This window comes from Paramormyrops kingsleyae, chromosome 21 (assembly GCF_048594095.1).
Source record: "Paramormyrops kingsleyae isolate MSU_618 chromosome 21, PKINGS_0.4, whole genome shotgun sequence".
Taxonomy (NCBI): Eukaryota; Metazoa; Chordata; class Actinopteri; order Osteoglossiformes; family Mormyridae; genus Paramormyrops; species Paramormyrops kingsleyae.
Window position 1 is genome coordinate 15,276,912 of NC_132817.1, and position 18,796 is coordinate 15,295,707.

At 44.9% G+C, this 18,796-nt stretch overlaps 1 protein-coding gene across 1 annotated transcript; it reads right to left on the reverse strand.

Annotated features, from left to right (window-relative positions):
- Window positions 1-619: 619 nt before the first annotated feature.
- keap1a (kelch-like ECH-associated protein 1a) lies at window positions 620-15,586 on the reverse strand. The gene is made up of 7 exons (XM_023797986.2): window positions 15,136-15,586; window positions 10,192-11,001; window positions 8,867-9,223; window positions 6,632-7,308; window positions 4,706-4,911; window positions 3,316-3,492; window positions 620-2,880 (listed from the first exon to the last, which is right to left on the reverse strand). Exons 2-7 carry the CDS (start codon window positions 10,399-10,401, stop codon window positions 2,708-2,710), a joined length of 1,800 nt encoding a protein of 599 aa, XP_023653754.2. The 5' UTR covers window positions 10,402-11,001; window positions 15,136-15,586; the 3' UTR covers window positions 620-2,707.
- Window positions 15,587-18,796: the final 3,210 nt, after the last annotated feature.

Genomic DNA, 18,796 nt, shown 5'->3' on the forward strand with positions numbered 1-18,796 from the left:
ATCCAGTAAACAGAACGGAGCCCATCTCTGCTAATCAGGGTGTAAATAAAGGCCCCCAGTCTCTGTTTCCTGATGCTTGCTTTTGAGTGCAGCAGTGAGGGGGGTGTTCAGATTATATAACTAGTCTGATGCTTGGGGTATGGACTATGCCCTGCACCCCCCCCCAACCCACCATTCCCTCCCATGCGATCGCTACATCACCTGCCTGTGGCCTTCCGCTCAGCTGTGACCCCTCCCCAAGGCTCTTCCTGTCAACAAGGAGTGATAATTATGCCCCCCCCCCCCCCGCCCCCCTGACACCCTCTACTGAGTAATTTCATGAGGTGTACTTGCCATTATGGGTGATGGCATGCCTGCCGTTCTAACCTCCCCTTCAGTTCCATGAGGACAAGCCGGTGGCTCACAGGTAGGATGCGACTGTCTGGCCCAAAGATCAAAAAGGGGCTCCTCAGCCTGACAGGACATAGTTTACAGTTTCCATAGCAACTTCAATTTCCACACTAACCTACCACCCTGGTATGAGTGAGACATTCTACTTTAAATTTTAAGCACTGTTATTATTACTGATACAATTATTCCTTTATTTAATCAGTTTTTTTTAGGTGACTTACACATTCAGTCGATTCTATAGCTGAATACATTTATTTAGGAGAATCTAGGGATCTTTTCAAGGATATTTGCAAGTACAAGAATTAGGAAAACATACTGCTGTTACTTTTGCGGATTATTAAGGAGCACGTCTGAGCGTCGTACTCGTGGTGATCCTTCCGAAAAATGATTTGTAGAAATATCACAGAACACCTTTCTGCTGCACCAGGCGCTGGAGTTCGCAGCTTGCTTGTTTAGAGTCACATGGAGGGCGTGACCGATCACTCCATATACAGAAATTTCTCCGGGGGGGACACAAGATTCACCAGGGGGTGGATTAACTGGTGCCTCAGCCAGACTGCCTGACATCACCAAACCAAAAGTGCTATTCATTGCCTATTTTAAAAATGGAGGCAGAGAGTTATCAACTGCTGAGAGTAACTTAGTACTAGTGGGGGGGAAAAAAAACATGTTACTACAGAGGAAAACAATGACTAACTTGGCACACTATCAAAATTAGACAAGGGGATCAGATGTCGTCAGGCATGAAAAACAATCCCTTGTGAAGGTGCTGAAATGGTTATCAAAACACTGATATACTATCACCGTTGAAACAAGAGGCATTGCAATGGTGAATGAAATAATCTTAATTAGCTGAACCTCTTCATTATGAATTTCGGCAAGGGGTGCGTCTAAAGAAATTATAGCAATCGAGCACCATCTAGTGGTGGCAAACAAACCACGCAGCTAAAATAATTAAATGTTTATCCATCCAAGCTAGAACTTATCCTACTCAGCACGAGGGAGACAGGATGCCAGTCCTTCCTGACGCAAAGAAATTCACACACCCAGACACTACAGGCAATATAGAGACACCAATTCCCCTTCAGGAGGAAACTCAAGGAAGCTGGAATGCACCAGGAGAAAATGAAAACTCCCCACTCAAGAGAGACGGGATTCAAACCCTCAGCTCCATAGGTACAAGGCAAAACATTAAACCCACTGAGCCATCATGCTACTCTAAATATCCACCTCGCGTTCACACACCACGGCAAAAAACATGGTTGTAATTGTAATCAGCGCACCATTGAATGTTTTAGTCTCATAAAGAATTTAAGCGATTGCACAAGACAAAATGGAGTGCTTTTTCATAGTTACGGGTTCTTGGGTGCGTGATGTGCAGTGTGTAAAGCAAGCAGCTGTCTTGATGGATTGTACATACAAAGTGCGCAACATTGTAGTCAGCCCTGTAAGGTGGAATGGTTGCGTAATGGTTAAAGTCATGTGCTTGTGCTTGAAAGGTTGTTGGTTCAAATCCCTGACCAGCAAGGTACTACTCCCCAGCTCCTACATAATAGCTGCCCACTCCTACGTCACATATGGGTTAAATGCAGAGGACAATGACTTTCACTTCAAATTCTAAGGCAACGAACTGAAAATCGGGGGGGGGGCTTATTCCATGGCATGATGGTTACGGACACCAGACCTGCAGTTTAGTTAAGACCATAGGAGTTGTTCTGATGTAGTACCCTTGAGCAAGGTACTTAATGTGAATTTCTGCAATAAAAAAAATCATAAATAGGTAAAAAAAAAAAATAATTAAAATAAAGCATCAGGCTCTGCGGGTAAATCAGCTAAAAGAAGCTTACCAAGACTTTCCTGTGTCTTTACAAAGGTATCCAGCATTTAAAACAAGTCTGAATTAATTTCCACGACTTGAGAAATTTTTACTTCAGTTTTTCTTTCCCCCCCCAGAGTAAATATACAAATAAACATAGTAAGTGTGCTGTGTCCATAACTGCAGTAATCGTCACCCCCAAAGTTCAGGTGTATCCACTGGACAGCCGTCGGATTTTCACTGCAAATGGTTTTGAGGACATCAAACAACTATTATTGACTTGTTGATATTTTGTAAATAAAAATAAGTTACTACCTTGAGGTTATATATTATGTCTTAAAAACTCTGCAAAAATAAACTTTTGGACTGCAGGAAATGAGCAAGTGCAGCTTGATGGCGTAGCACCAGTGTGTTGTTTATCAGAGTGTCTTCATAGGAGCTCAGTCGTTTCCCTGGTCAGGAGGGTTAGTCCTTTATCTGAGAACATGTTTTTCTTTTTGGTCACCCATCCACCACTTCCTCTTCTTCTGGTAGGTTGCCGGGGCAGGGCTCCATGGTAACGGCCACTCCCATCCCGCTGCGCCCCGTGGGCATGTCCGTCACGTATGTCCACTCGTCGCGATCTGGGCAGTAGCACTCCACGCTGGACAGGAACCCTCCCTGGTTGAAACCACCTGAAACCATGGTGACAAGGCACTGGAGTAAGACTCGAATGCTACAGTTTTCCTTAACTGGTGGCATTTAAACAAATCGATGACGTCACAAACTCTATACACCAGTGTTTTCAAGCCAGTCCTCAGGGGACCCCCCAGACAGTCCACATTTTTGCTCCCACACTGGACAGTCCACATTTTTGCTCCCTCCCAGCTCCTGGTGGTAGCAAAAACGTGGACTGTCAGTGGGCCCCCATGGACCAAATTGAGAAGCACTATTAAACATGACAGTTTATTGAATTTCCAATCAGGTATCTTCAATCAGCATAAGAAAATCTCCCCGTTTGCCGGCCTAGTTCGATATACATTATGCCCCCTGCTGGCACTGCACTTACATGCAGTGTTTCAGGAAGCCCCTGATGTCTGGCCCGTCGACAGGTCTTCCCTGACACTCACCCAGCACATAGATCCGGCCCTGGTGCACAGCGACGCCATGGGCGCTACGGCAGTGCATCATGGGAGCTGCGGGTTGCCACACATCCCGCGCGATGCTGTAGCGCTCCACTGACTGCAGCTGCATCCTGCCGTCGTACCCCCCCACCGCGAACAGGTGGTCATCCAGGCACACCAGCCCTTCAGAACACACACACACACACACACACACATTTGTACTCATCTTTGTGGGGCCTGTCCATTCATTTCTATGGGAAAAACCATAATCCCAACAATGACAACTTTAACCATAAGTAATGAAACTAAGTACAAGACTTTTAAAGTTTTATGATTACAGGTTTTTATACAACTGAGTTTCCCCTTGTGAGGTTTGAAAAAACGGCTAATGGTCAAAACGGCAGATTTTTTTCACAATGTAATATATACATCACACACACACACACACACACACACACACACACACACACACACACACACACACACACACACACACACACACACACACACAGTGAGAGCACAGTGGCTTTAAAACAGGTTTTATAGGATCATTACATTTTACTGCCTTCCTTCAACCTGCTGTCTTAGCGTAATTTTTCTAAGCTTTTACCCAGGGCAACATAAGTTTATACACTTGATGTAATGCATAAGGATGTGGACATTTTTCACATCACCAGTTCAAGTTTAACACCTTACTCATGGACAGGGGTACAAGGTTCAGGTTAAACACCTTACTCATGGACAGGGGTACAGAGATCAGGTTAAACACCTTACTCATGGACAGGGGTACAAGGTTCAGGTTAAACACCTTACTCATGGACAGGGGTACAAGGTTCAGGTTAAACACCTTACTCATGGACAGGGGTACAAGGTTCAGGTTAAACACCTTACTCATGGACAGGGGTACAAGGTTCAGGTTAAACACCTTACTCATGGACAGGGGTACAGGGATCAGGTTAAACACCTTACTCATGGACAGGGGTACAAGGTTCAGGTTAAACACCTTACTCATGGACAGGGGTACAAGGTTCAGGTTAAACACCTTACTCATGGACAGGGGTACAAGGTTCAGGTTAAACACCTTACTCATGGACAGGGGTACAAGGTTCAGGTTTAACACCTTACTCATGGACAGTAACTAGAAATCCTGTGCTCCTTGTCCAATTTTACCTACTCAAGTGCTGTGCCCTCCAAGCTGCCAGGATATCTAAGCCCTCCTACTGTGTCGCTGCTCACAGAAATAACCACATGACCCCTCCTGTACCTGCTCCACCTCTCTCACCCCTCAGCCATCGTTAATGTCTTATCCAGGAGCTGTCACTGCTGTTAGCACACCAAGACGCACTCTGCTGTGAAGGTGTCACCAACCCCGAGGAAGCCCCCCCCCCCCATTTACCAAGGCCACTGCGCTCGGTCGCCATGGCCTCCACGGGCTGCCAGAAGTTGGTCTCCGGGTAGTAGCGTTCCGCCGTCCTCCAGCGGTTCTCGCCGTCGAAGCCGCCGACCACATACAGCACGTTGCCGCACGCCGCCACGCCTGCCCCGAGTCGCGCCACCGACATCGGGGCCACAAACGCCCAGCGGTTCGTCTCGGGGTCGTACCTGCCAGACAGACCGGGGGGGAGCATAAGAATCCATCATCTGGATTCACACCTTTTCATGGCGTCGCGATTCAGCTCTGCTTCTCCACCAGTAAACCCGCGGTTCATAGTCCGTTGAGACCCCTAAGTGACAACCGAACATTCGGCCTTTAAAGGACTAAAGTCAGGGATCCATCCTGTTAAGAGCAGCTGCTCTGTTAACTCTTCACCTGCAAATTGTCAGGAATCTGCAAGGCTGGTTTGATTTATCACTTTACCGTAATAAATGTAAAATCGATAAAAAGTATCTTCTGAAGTGTCATTGAAATGATGCGTCAAAAAAATATTGGGCAATTTCTCCAGACTCCAGTGGCTTTTAGCGCGCCTCTGTTTAACGAACACGAGAATGAGCCACGCCATCTTCTTCTCGGGAATCTCCTATCCCTGGTGTCCCTGACGCTCCGATTCCGGAACCACCGACGTAGCAAATCCGACGCGAGTCAATTCTCCCAGAGATGAAAGATCCAAGATCATACACCAGTAAGCAGCTGCGGCACATTCCGCCTGAGTCACTGTGACACGCCCAGTCTGCCAGCTATGAACCTGTAACAGGCTGGAGATTAACCATGCACTGTCTTTAAGACTCCGCTTAAAACCCAGAAGCCTTACTGACTACATTCAGAACAACGTGGCCTTTTTTAACCACGACTAAGTGCAGCGTGTTGTCAGTTGCAGAACTGTCCGGGATCACGTCCTTAGGACAATCTTCTGCAAAACTGGAAGCTGTGATGTGGCAGTATCAGTAGTTATCAATCACAAGAACCACAGTGCATTGGAGGGTCTTGCTTATTAAAGCCCGTCCATTTAGCACAAAGCATTTCAACAGTTCTTATATCACACAAGACCATGTGACACAGTCCACACTTAGGAAGTGTCGTGTCCCTTTAACCCTCGATGTCCTGCAGGTTTGGCACAATCGCTCACCTGCCCCTGGGGAGCTAGTCTGGTTTTTAATGAAAGGCGTTTGTCTGCAGCCCGTACGCCTGCAATGCGCTTCCCCGAGAGAGACGCCGTGCGAGAGGCCAAAAGGCCACGGTGATCCAGGCCTAGAACATCCTTCCTGAGAACAGATTCGGTCACACAGACGGCGATGGTGAGGAAAACACTTTCTGCGAAACGTCCAGGCCGCTGACAAGCCGCCTGACGGGTGCGATGCTAAAATACCACCCAATAACGACCTCATAATCTTCCCAGCCAGCTACCTGTGGCTAACGGCCCCCGCCGTGATGTCAGCACACTGTCCTCGTCAGGTACTTTATGAACTGTGAAAAAACCTGTATGATCACACAGCAAGGGCTGACACAAGCAAACGCCTGAATGAGAGCGACATTTACGCCCTTATATAACAGCAGTATTTTAATGTACACGTAAAATAAAATGAAGATGAATAATAATCCATCAAGTAAAGAGTAAGAATAAAAGTATTATTTTAGTATTGTTGTATTATTTTTGCTTTTTATTTGTTTGAGAAAAACGTGCAAATTTTCAAATAAAGGGTGAAATTAAAAGTATTACTGTTTTATTGATGTGTTATTTTTGCTTTCTATTCATTTGTGAAAAATGCGCACTGGTGAAAAGGTGCGATAAACCGTCAGAATTTCTGCTCCCCCTGTAGGTCTAGCAGAGTCGATAAACAGAGACTACAAGGACCCCCCCCCACCCCCCACAAACACCCCACTCACTTCTCCACAGTGTTGTGGTGTGTGGAGCCGTGGGCCCCCCCCACGGCGTAGATGCTGCCGTCGATGACCGCCACGCCCACGCGGTTACGGGGGGTCTGCATGGGGCTGTGCTCCGTCCACTGATTGGTCATGGGGTTGTAGCAGCTGAGCGAGCCCAACTCGGCGCCTTCCTGCTGCGGCAGGTTGCGGCCGCCCACGGCGTAGAGCAGGCCGAAGAGCGCGCAGGCCCCCAGGCCGCTGCTGGGGGCGCTCATGCCGGCCAGCTGCAGCCAGGAGCCGGAGCGAGGGTCCAGGGCCTCCAAGGACCCCAGCGACTGCTGCCGGTACCCGCCCACCACGTAGATGAGCTGGGGCCCCCGCACCGGGGGCAGCGGCTGCGGCTTGCGTAGCACCATCTCCTGGAAGATCCGGGACAGGAAGTCGCGGCAGGAGTCGGCCTTGCTAAGCACGGGGCAGGACTGCAGCTGGTGCTTCAGGAAGCGTGGCGGCAGCGCGTAGATGTGCACGGCGTCCAGCAGGGCGTGGAAATACTGAGCGCGGCCCTCCACGTCCCAGCGCACCCACGCGATGCAGGCCTTGTAGACTTCCGACTCACACAGCACCTTCAGGCTGTCCTGACTGATCAGATTCAGGAGCTGACAGTGTGACAGACTGAAAAACTCCTCCTCTTTGGTCACCTGCAGACAAACATGACGCCCAGGTCACTATGTACCCCAGGGTTACTCCAAAACAAACAAATATTTTCCTTGACAGCTTTCTGAATCCTCAGATAAGGAGTGATGGTGAGTCAAACTGACATGAGAAATGGAAAAAAAAGAACATAGAAAGGAAAAATGATAATGATTTGCACTTAACGATCTATCTCCCACACCGTGTGTCTGATAACAGGGTCACTGGGGGGGGCTCTAGACACCATAATGCACGAGGCAGGGGGTTTGTATCAGGCAGCTGACATGATCCACATTCATATTCTGTTGCTATGTGGTAACAACACAGACGATAATGGAGTTGACGTCACTTGACAGATATCTGGCCGGTCCGACACCTTATACAAGATGTGCTTCTAAAGCAGGACTTTGGCCAAACCTAAAATATATCACCGCATTCCAAAAGAAATTATGTCTCCCATTAAGTTCTGGACAGATTTCAATCCTTCTCATTACTCATGGCATTAAACGGTCAGGCACTCGTTAATCTTACCGAGCTGATTCATATTTGCCATTCAGATCTGAGCCTTGGACTGCAGGAATGTTGTTAAACACTTCAGGAATAAAGGCAAACAGAAAGAGAAAATAGAATCCTTTGTATATATAAATGAGCACTGAGCAGCAACTCTCACAGCAGCATATAAATACAGACTGAACACCTACAACTTTAATCTAACGACGACTATATGCTACTCGCATGCGTTTCTAAATCTGTCATATCTCAGTATCAGTACTGGCCCAACACCTTTACCTTCCAGCCAACAACCCTGCATGTTATCTGCACTGGAAGTCAAACGGTGAAGTCACAGGGCCGACCAGCGCATCAGATGCGGCACAGAGACCCCAAGCTAAGCTCCCAGATCAGAAGTGACTGACCATAAGGTCGCCGTTCCACTCCAAAGCGTTTTCTAATAGCTACACGTCCGTGAACTACCACAGACGTATTTACATCCTCTGCTGTGATGTCTTGTTTCAGTTATACAATGAGTTATATATATATATGAGTTTTCACAAACATGTGGGTCAGATTGTCGTTAAGTCAATCCACAGTGCAGTTTTCTTGTACCGTCAGGGAACTATGGTGTAACACTGTTCTGGTTTGGATTTTTACTTTCTAGACCTGAACTTTCCACCTCTGTCTGTAATGAAAAATGTAACTGAGAAAAACCTCAAAACATGCAAATTCTATTGTTTGATTCCTATGACAAAGGTGGGTAAATTTATTGTCATTAAAGCCACGAGAAATGGCAAAGCCACCGCTTGGATGATGAGGCCCGTTTCAATAGGAGGGGACATTTTGTTCAGGAAAAACTGACGAAATTCCCAAGAGCCAAAGTAGCTTCCTCTGCAAAATGCAGCCTCGGCAACTTTGGCGGGAACATAAGCAGAGGCTCATCAGCGTGCGTGTCAACACACTGTCAGCTGCGCAGACGCAGCCAGCGGCGGCGGGGGCCGCGCGGATCCAGGCGCCCACCTCGTTAAGGCGTCCGCTGGCATGCAGCGGGCGGCGAGGACGCGAGATGCCCACCTCGTTAAAATGCGTGTTGATGTACTGCCGGCTGAGCAGGTGGAGCTCGCTGCAGCCGATCTCCTCCGAGAAGCGCCCGATGCCGATGACGTTGGCAGGCTCCAGGTTCTTGGCCAGGAAGTCGCAGCAGGCCCGCTCCACGTCCGCCATCTGGTAGCGCATGGCGGCCAGTAGCAGGTGCAGCACGCAGGCCTTCCCCACCGTCACGCGCGACGTGTAGGCGAAGTCGATCAGCCGGCCCACCACTTGGGGGCACACGTCCGGCAGGGTCACCTCAGAGGCATGCGACTCCCTGAAGTCATTGGTGAACATGGCCTTGAAGTAGGGGCTGCATGAGGCCAGGACCACCTTGTGGACCTAGGAGAAGAGCATTCAGTTACATTCAGACCTTTGATCCATTTAACTATTCCGATTCAGATTCTGATGCTTTATTGTCGTCGTCGTTTCCACAGCAACGGAATTTTAAAAGGTGCATCCTCTCCAGTGTCACATCCAAACAGCAGTCACAGTCACATAGTAACAATAAAACATCAAATAAATAGACAAACAATAAATAAACAAACAGACCAGCACGATAAAGAAGTCATACCCCATGGTTTAAAGATATTGCACTTTTCGCCTGTTGCACTTGAAAATAGCAGCACTAACATTAAGCAACGAGTCCAACTTAATTGAAACCATGAGACTGTACTGTAAACATGAAGGTGCACTGGATCAGATTGTCAGCTTAGCAGCATTCAGTATAGTGATGGCTTTAACCATAGTCACATCATTTTTTTTTCAAAATTTTAGTCAGGCGGTCCCTGGGGGTTTAGGGCCTTGCTCAGGGGGCCAACAGTGACATCACTCTGCAGACACTGGGATCTGAACCAGCAAACTTCCAACCAAACGTACCAGGTCCTAACCTGCTGAGTCATACACTACCCTGGGATGCCAGGCGGATTAACCTTCATTCACATCCTGCTAAAGAGTCTTGGACCCAGACCTTAACATGCACCGTTTTTACGAGATAGTCAACATAATTTGCCTCACATGGGTTTTGGCTCATCTGTGTATATAACATATACAACATATTTTTAATATAGAATGTGTAGAGTGAAAAACTGAAAAACACAACGAGAGAGGATTATGGGAGCTCTCGGTTAATTACAAGCTCTCGAGCACACAGCTTCCTTTCCTGAGCTTTGGTTGTTTTGGTGGAGAGACTTTCTGTCTCACGTGGGGATGTTCATGCTCAGTCTTGCACTAAAATTGCAGGGTACCCGTGATGTTGTTGGCCAAACGGTTCCTGCAGTCACACCACGCCAATCCCGTGAGTTCCTCACCTTGAAGTCCACGCAGGAGCCTTTGTAGGTGACGTGCAAGACCAGGTCGCACAGCAGGCCGTGGTGTCGGAGCTCCTCCATGATCTGCAGGGCCTGCGAGGGGTGGCTCTCCACTCTGTAGTCCAGGTAGCCTTCGCCCCTCATGGACGGGACGGCGATGGCCGAGAAGTCCTTGTCCTTGGTGGGCTTCTTCTTCCTCATACATATCATCCTCCCCTTTGTACCTCCACAGTCCTCAGTGTGGTTAGATAAGAAGGAGTAGGAAGCTGACACAGAGAAATCGGTTTGGCTCTGAGGCAGGTCAGGGCGGGCTAGGAAGTAGGCCGCTTGTTTAAGCCCTGATCACTGTGGCGGGATTTGATTGGGGGGTGTTCTTTGGAGATGAGGTCCGAGCAGGTTGTGTACCTCACCCTGCTTCAGAAGACCAGCTCAGTTCACACCTGAGAGCCCAGCGCACATTTTGCACACATCTGCCGGACCAAACGGAGAAACCATAGGACAAGGACAAAAGGTGGCACATGGGTGAAGGGGCTCCAGACCCAGTGACCCCCTGTACTTGGAGCAGAAAAGCCTGGAGATTCTTCCCTAGACCAATGATAAAGCTGGTGGGTTTTTATACTCAAGAAAACCCGACTTTATTGCAGCGAGGCACATCAGCAGAGTCTTTTTTAAAAGACTTCCATCAGACCGGGGGCTCTTCCCAGCATCCTCTGTGGTACCTCCTCACATGTGGTGAGAGTCACAGGTTATGAAAACTGACCTCCAGCCACAGGACAAGACGTCTGCAGATCCGAATGGAGGACCATCAACCTAGAGAAGAAGGAAGTAGGGTTACAACAGCGTTTCCCAATCCGGTCCTCGGGGACCGACCCCAAGACGGTCCACATCTTGGCTCCTACCGGGAGCTGGAGGGGAGCAAGATTGTGGACCCGTCTGTGGATTAATTAGTGCTACAGCCTACTAATTTATAAAATCCCGCATTTCAAGTTCAGCACTCTCTGCTTAAAGCACAGTTCATGCTCCACTTGTCCAAGTGCAGCTGCAGATGGCGCATGGGCAAGTGCACAGATCATTTTGCTTAGATTCAACATTTAGGGACATTGTCCACATACGCAGACGGTCACTGCATGCATACAGCAGTTATATTCCACCAGACCAGCAGACTAATAATTCCTTGCGCATGCACAGTGGACGTGCATCGATGCGCAACAAGTCTGCGGGACGTAAAATCTGGGCTGCACGTGCGCAGCCAGCATGGTCGCTTCTGATGACAAAATTTATGTCATGTGGACAGGTGAACTACGAACTTACTGTACCAGCTTATCGTACCAGCTGGATCAAAGCTTTTGACCTTATTTTGAGTGTAAACAAAGCGACACCATTTTATCTGATTAAAACAAATGCCTTTAAAACGTCATCATGTACCACCGTGTGTTCCCAGTTTATGGATAATGCTTATAAGGAGGAAAATCATTTCTGTGTTTGTGCGAGTGCCGTACAACGTCTGGAAAAAAAATCAGCACATTCACTCTCACTTCCCTTTCACCATTACAGTGCTCTCTGGTCGGGGGGGGGGGGGGGGGAGGAGCAAGAAAACAAGCCAATAAACCTCCAGTTACTGGGAGCATGAAACACACACACACACACACACACACACACACACAGAAATTGAGGCTGGCCAGAATAGCAGGTACAAGAAAACCGTATAATGGCTTTTCTAATTAAAATACACAAAAAAAAAAAACTGAGGAAGAAAAAAATAATAGCCAACTGCCCAGATAAGATTCGACCATCTTGCTTCCCCCCCCCCCCCAAAAAAAGAAAATAACTTGTACCAATTCTCTGTCAGCTCACCAAGTACTCAGCAAACAGCCACTATGTGCTAAGCTGCTTTTTATCTTTTTATGTATGGGAGAAACAAAACTGGAGTTATATTGGTTTAAGCCAATTGCAAACTGCAAGGGAACTAAAACAGAGCACATCAAAGCAGCCCCTCCCCCCCCACTGGGGTTCAGAGCCAGCTCTCCCCCAGCGCTAATGCCCGCTCCCCACAGCAGGGCTTCAGAATGATCAAACTGGCATCATTTTAACCATCTAGCTTATTAGTGCTATATTTTTATATATACAGTATGTATATATATATATATATATATGTGTGTGTGTGTGTCTGTATGTGTGTATGTGTATACTGTATATATATATATATATATATATATATATATATATATATATATATATTTCGCCTTTTTGGAATATAAAAAAAAACTGTCACCAGCCAGTACGCCAAGATGGTTTTCACGGACGACTTCAGTAAATATGCAGCTCTGTCTATTCTCTTGACTAGTGTTTAAACTCGTACCCTGTGCAAGACCCAGCGGACCAGGGCTTTAAAGGAAAGTCGACCCGGAACGGCGGACAATCGCCGCTGAAAGGCTGCCGTCAGTCATCCTGCAGAAAAGCTGCCGTCTTGAGTTTCCTGACTGCAGCGATCAGGCAGTTCAGCCTAAAGGAGCTGTGATCCACTGCAGGACACAGAGCTACTGCATCCATAGCCCGGGGGGAGTCTCAGCCTCCTATCCGGCCCATTGTGCCGTTTGACGCTGCCAGCCCACTGTAGACCTATAACTGAACCCTAACACATGCAGCTACTGGAGGAGATCGCACACACAAGGAGATTTCATTTCTGCTGGCCAAATACAGCCCTTATCTCACAAAGGCTAGAGTGTTAGCAGTAGTTTGGTTGAGGAGCTGAAGTCGAGACCAGATTCCGGCAGGTTTTCAGTTTGGAGGTTCTGCGCACCTCTGAGTTTGTACTAAATCACAAGTGCATCAGTAAAAATACCAACTTGTAGAAATGGATTAAATTACAGCCCGATTCAGGTTCTCTTAAGGCACCTGAAAAATTATATTTGCATTTAAAACTAGTCAGGTTGGCTGTAACTCGACCATCAGGACATTGTAACAATGTAGGACGTTTAAATTTAAACGGGTGGGTCAATAACTCAAAGCACAGACTAAGTATTGCTAGTTGAACTTGGTTGTCAAGAAAAAAAACAAAAAAAAACAAACATCATTTAGTTCCTGCATAAACACTGTACTTACAGTGCATTGGCAAATGGATCATAACCAAGTGCATCAGTGACCATCACAGACATGCTGTAGGAACAAAGTTTGGCTCAGAAGCAACTGCGAAAGCATAGGTGGTCACACAGGTATGTGTGTGCTTGATTAGATCAATCGGAAGAAAAGCGCTGTGTAGAGCCAAATAGATTTTTCTTTGTCTGTTCATTTGGTCTTAGTAATGCCACAGGTCATTTAAAAACTGATTTAAAATAGGTGGTTGAGTGTAGAGTGATTTTATCACCGAGTGAATCGTTATGGGACTGTATATATAAAAATGCATGAGCAGTAGCTTTATAATACATGTTCTTATCAAGCAGTGTCCTCATTGCCCATTTAACATACATAATGTAAAACAGTAATGAGAACTATCTAGAACACCGTGAAATATAACGATTAAAAAAATTCAAATCTAATTTTTTTTATTATAATGATTTTTCCCATTTATGCTTTAACTATTTTCCTTAGATTAAATCGATAATATGCTACGTAAAATACACTGTTTTAATTGTGTCCCCAGGACTTCACTCAGTCCTGTTACCCTATTACTTTTCTGGCCCTAAAAAATCTGGCACATTCCACAAGTGGCACATTCAGCTGGAACTTCCATCATCGATCTCAGTTGCCTGAAGACCACCCGAAAACCAAAGGGAAGTTCTCTTCCTTTCCCTATATTTTTGGTGAGGCAGTCAAACTCAACGCTCAGTCCTGTTACCCAAATTATTTCTTAGATTTAGTTTATTCATTTATTAATAAAACACCTATATGTTTTCAGTGTTGTCATACTGTTAGGTTTGGTGACGTGACTAAGAATTTGCTGATTTTATGATAACACTCAGTCCTGTTACTTTCAACTTGCACACATAGTGAAACATATTTTTTGAACAAGTATATAACCAATAATTTCTTTAAAATAAGATTAATAACATGCAAATGGAACCGAATCGGTAGAATCACCGCAAAGAACTTGGGTGTATAAATTAATTGTTCTGAATTGATGCGTTTGCCAGGTAAATATATAACAAATGGTGTTTTGTTTCTCTTTTGTTTTTGAATCCAACTCAGTACCAAAATAAAACTTAAGAAAAGGCTTTAGAGGGTAGGTGGTAAAATGGGTAACAATCAGCGGACCACCAGAAGCGAAAGCCGGACTGGCGTATTTACTCAGCAAATTCCGAGTGTAGGTCAGTGTACTTTAGGGCCTGCTATCAAGCAATAAACACGTAAAGCTAGGGATGATAATTGCACTTAACAGCACATCATATACGAAACCCTCTTGTTCGACGATCCGAATCAAACACGATCCGTTAATCACTCCGGTTTGTGCGAGAAAACGGCCCTCCGAGGCTTAAAATTATGAACAACGTAGCGTAACAATTCCTTTCTAGTCAAAATTAATTCACTTTAGACTTTTTGTTTTTTAACTAGGTAACGCAACAGTAAACCTAAGATATTTATCTACTGCATCAGCCTTCTAAAATGGACAGAATGGGTTAAATTTTCAAAAGTTACATGAGAAAAGCAAGTAAGAAAAATGTCATATGACACACGCTACGCCTCCAAGCCGAAGATTAACAGCAGACAGAATATTAGTATTAATATAGGCAGCGTCGACAGAAACTTTATAGGACTGCGTGCCAATATTTGCACAGGCTGTTCACTTTCGGTTTTACTGATCCATTTATTACTTTAAAATACAACTTCCCCCATCTTCCGCCAGCGACAATTATACTGTAAAACTGCTGTAGGTGAAACGCACTTTTTCCCGATTAAATGTTACGACTCAGGTGAAGTGCTGCAAATAGCGGGGTGGTCGTTACCTACCTGAAACGAGATCGCGATCCGGACACCAATATTTCGCCCAGCAAGTATGTTTGTCAAACGCGCTCGTGCGTCGTGAACGACTTTCCCCCGGCTTAAGCCAACGCAGCTGTCAACGTGAAAAACATGCAGACGGGGTTCCCACGCCGTCTTTCTGCGCGGCGAGATCGGCGCTGATACAGCAGGGTGCCGTTATATTCACGTCCGATTCCCGGCGTCCTGTCGCTCTAAGTTCAAAGTCCCTGCTTAGATAGCCGGTAATTGCCGTGGCCTGCTCCGTCCGAGCGCTCCCTCTACGCCGAGACTATGCGCTGTCTCCTGCTTCAGGCATTTCACCCGACGTTCCCTGCATGATTTCGACATCAGCATGACTCGGCAACTTCATATCCGTGTAGAACGATATTGCCAGGGCTCACGGCGGCAGTCGCGTGTAGCGGTGTTTGCAGTGTCCCTGCACAAAACGCATTCCAAGACTGCTTCGCATTATGCATATGCAAAATATAATTAAAAACTATACATTAAAAACGAAGCACGTTTGAAATGCACTAGTTGTAGTTTTTAAGTTAAAATGTATTACTTTAAAAAGAGTTTTATTTTTGTTGCATGAGCGTAAGCCATGCACCCCTCTCAGAGAGTGCTATAGCCTATTATAACCCATCTTGGGACTTGAATGCATAACCTACAAGTTGCCAATCTTTATCTTGCAGTCTGCATTATAAAAAGGTCTGAACAGCAGGTGCCAATTGAAGTGAGTACAAGAAAGTGTGAGGAGATATTTAAAGGTAATTGCAAACAGGAGGGATTATATGTTGTTCACTAAGGAGTATGTGTCCTAAGCAGTTTTAATAGCGTCATTGATACAAGAGCACTTTATGTTTCAATCCTTTGCCTGCATGTGGGATTGTAAAATCTGAGGTCTGAGTGAGGGGATGGTAAGTATTCCGAATGGTAGGGCCTGCAGTTACAGTCTGGAGAGGATGTCATGTGACATATCTGCCAGGATTAATGGCTGATGCATTACATAACCAACTAAATGGCATATAGAAATACATGCAGGTGCTATAATCATATAAACATAATCTGAATATTTTAAGCTTCCATTACAAGTATATAAAGGTTTTTTAAAAAAATCAATTGTATATTATTATTATTCTCTGCTATCGGGTTAATGTCAGTGAATATATAAATGACATTTCGCCAGACTGCATGGGTCCCCAGGCTTCCAAAACAGTATATTTATAAACACATAGATTATCTGATATAAAGATCTGAAGATTAGCTGTGATGATATGTGTACTAACAGAATTTACAATGGTGCACACATTTTGCCATTTGATTTATGAACTATAAAACCATGTGTGAAAGGAACGGTGCTACTTTGAAATATATCAATACCTACATAATACTTCTGTGTTACTCTCTCTAATGATGTTGTAATGTATCACAACACATCCGTGTAAAGCGCCTTGGGACGACTCTGTTGTGAAAGGCGCTATATAAAGATGAATTGAATTCAACTGAATAATACTTGTTACATAACATTTATTTACCCTTTTAAAAGCCCGACTGTCTCTATGGCTGGTTTTGTGTTCAGCACACCACAACAAACACTTCCAGAAAGTTCTTTCACTTTTGCGGATTTTGATGACTGGTGAGTTTTCACCCCATTCCGGGCTGTCCTCTGCCTTGTGCCCGTAGCCCCTGGGATAGGCTCCGCCCCTCCGCCCCTGAATTGGATAAGCGCTTATAGAAAATGGATGGATGGATTTTGATGAGGAATGCAAGATTTTTCATTTCTGCTTTGTCATAACTCCCTTGCATCATAGGAGGAATTTTACCAGACTGGACCAAACTTCTCTACTCATCTGGCTTGTTGTTGGTTTACCGACAGGTAAGTATAAGGACAGAAGAGTTTCTGTTCTGTCTCAACAAATACAAGTCTGAACTTACTTGTACACATATAAAATTTAACTAGTACAGCAAATTAGTCATCCTGAGTAATTGCCACTTAATTTACGTTACGTTAATTACATAATCTAACAAACAAGTGTATAGATGTAAAAATTCCCATAGTAATATTTGACCAAAGCATGCTATATGCTTCCCATTACATGATAAAACCATTAAAGCCAAACCTAATCAGTAGAGCTATTATTTCTTTGTGTGACTTCAAATATGATTAAATAACATCAAGAATGAGTCAATCAAGTTTATTAAGCATATTTTAAACACAACCAAATCTGCTGCACAAGAGACAACCGGTAACCAGTAAAAGACAAGAAATATGTTAGATATAAAAACATATAAAACATATTTAAAGAGGAATTTTGGATATATGAGGCATTTAGGTAAATAAAGAAAAGAGGGAATGAATGACACACATCCATCATTTTATACCATGCAGCCAGACATAGATGCATGAGTCACATACTAAACCACAACCACCCTTAAACACACGCATACCGATAATCGTCTAGCATATAATGCCGTCATTAAATAAACTACGCAAAACTTCTCAGCAAGTTTCATTTTGATTGCATGTTGGAAGTGAATATCCAGCCTCGAGGTGTTTAATCTCCTCGCACTCGCTTCTGTCCAGTGTTGGCAGAGAAACTACTCGCCAGAGTTACAACAACACTGACAGCCAATCTACGGCTGAAATAACGAAAAGGATGAACAATCACGATATGCAGAGCTGCTCTGGCACAGAGTCCACTTACAGGCGCAAAGAAAAGAAAAGCAAAAAGTAATAAAAACAAAGGCTTTCTTTTCAGTCCATTTACAATGATTTTTTATCTATTTCTCTACAACATAAACTGGTCGATATTTTCTAGAACATGTTTTACATCCATTGTCGCAGCTTCAGATCCGGTCACAGCTCTGTAAGTGCCAAACGTACAATCTGCAGCCCCCATCCGGATCCCCCAAGCACAGCAGTTTCATGCCCTGTACCTTTGTGAATAAACTGGAATACCCGGATGCTGACAGGTTAATGAAAAGGAACTGATAAAAAAAGTCACGTGATCTTTAGGTAGGTGGGTTTCTTTATTAATACACATTTAAATTATTATGACCTTCATTCCTGAATTAAACAACACATACTATAATGTATTTGTTTATGAAGGAGTAGAGGCAGTTGAACTGAACTGAACATGGATCCTCTATAAAGATGATACCAATAGTTTTCAATGCTGGTTTGAGTTCTGCACAGTTCCTCCCAAAGCAATGAAGGCACAGTGTGAGCTTATTAATCATCTTTTACTCATTTCATGCTTTACATTCTCTATATTATCCACCCTGTTCTCGGTAAGACTCTCCACCCAGCTGTAATGACTCATAAAGCGTGACTCACCAGACTAGGCCCTGCCCATGACTGCTTATCAACATTTGAACTTAGATTTGGACATGTGTGATATGTAAAATTAGTTGACAAATATGTCAGACTCAACTGACTTTTTATTGTTAGTCTCAAGTTAAAAACATCTGGTACTTTATTCAGCAGTCTGAAAGGTTAACAATTGCTGATCTCTAAATGCACACATGATGGTGATCACTTTTTGTTTATTTGCTACGTTACCCAAAATAAATAATTATAGGTAGCTTAGAAAGAAACGTCATGACTGACATCACATACACCCACATCCGTCCAGGGGACTGACTTCAC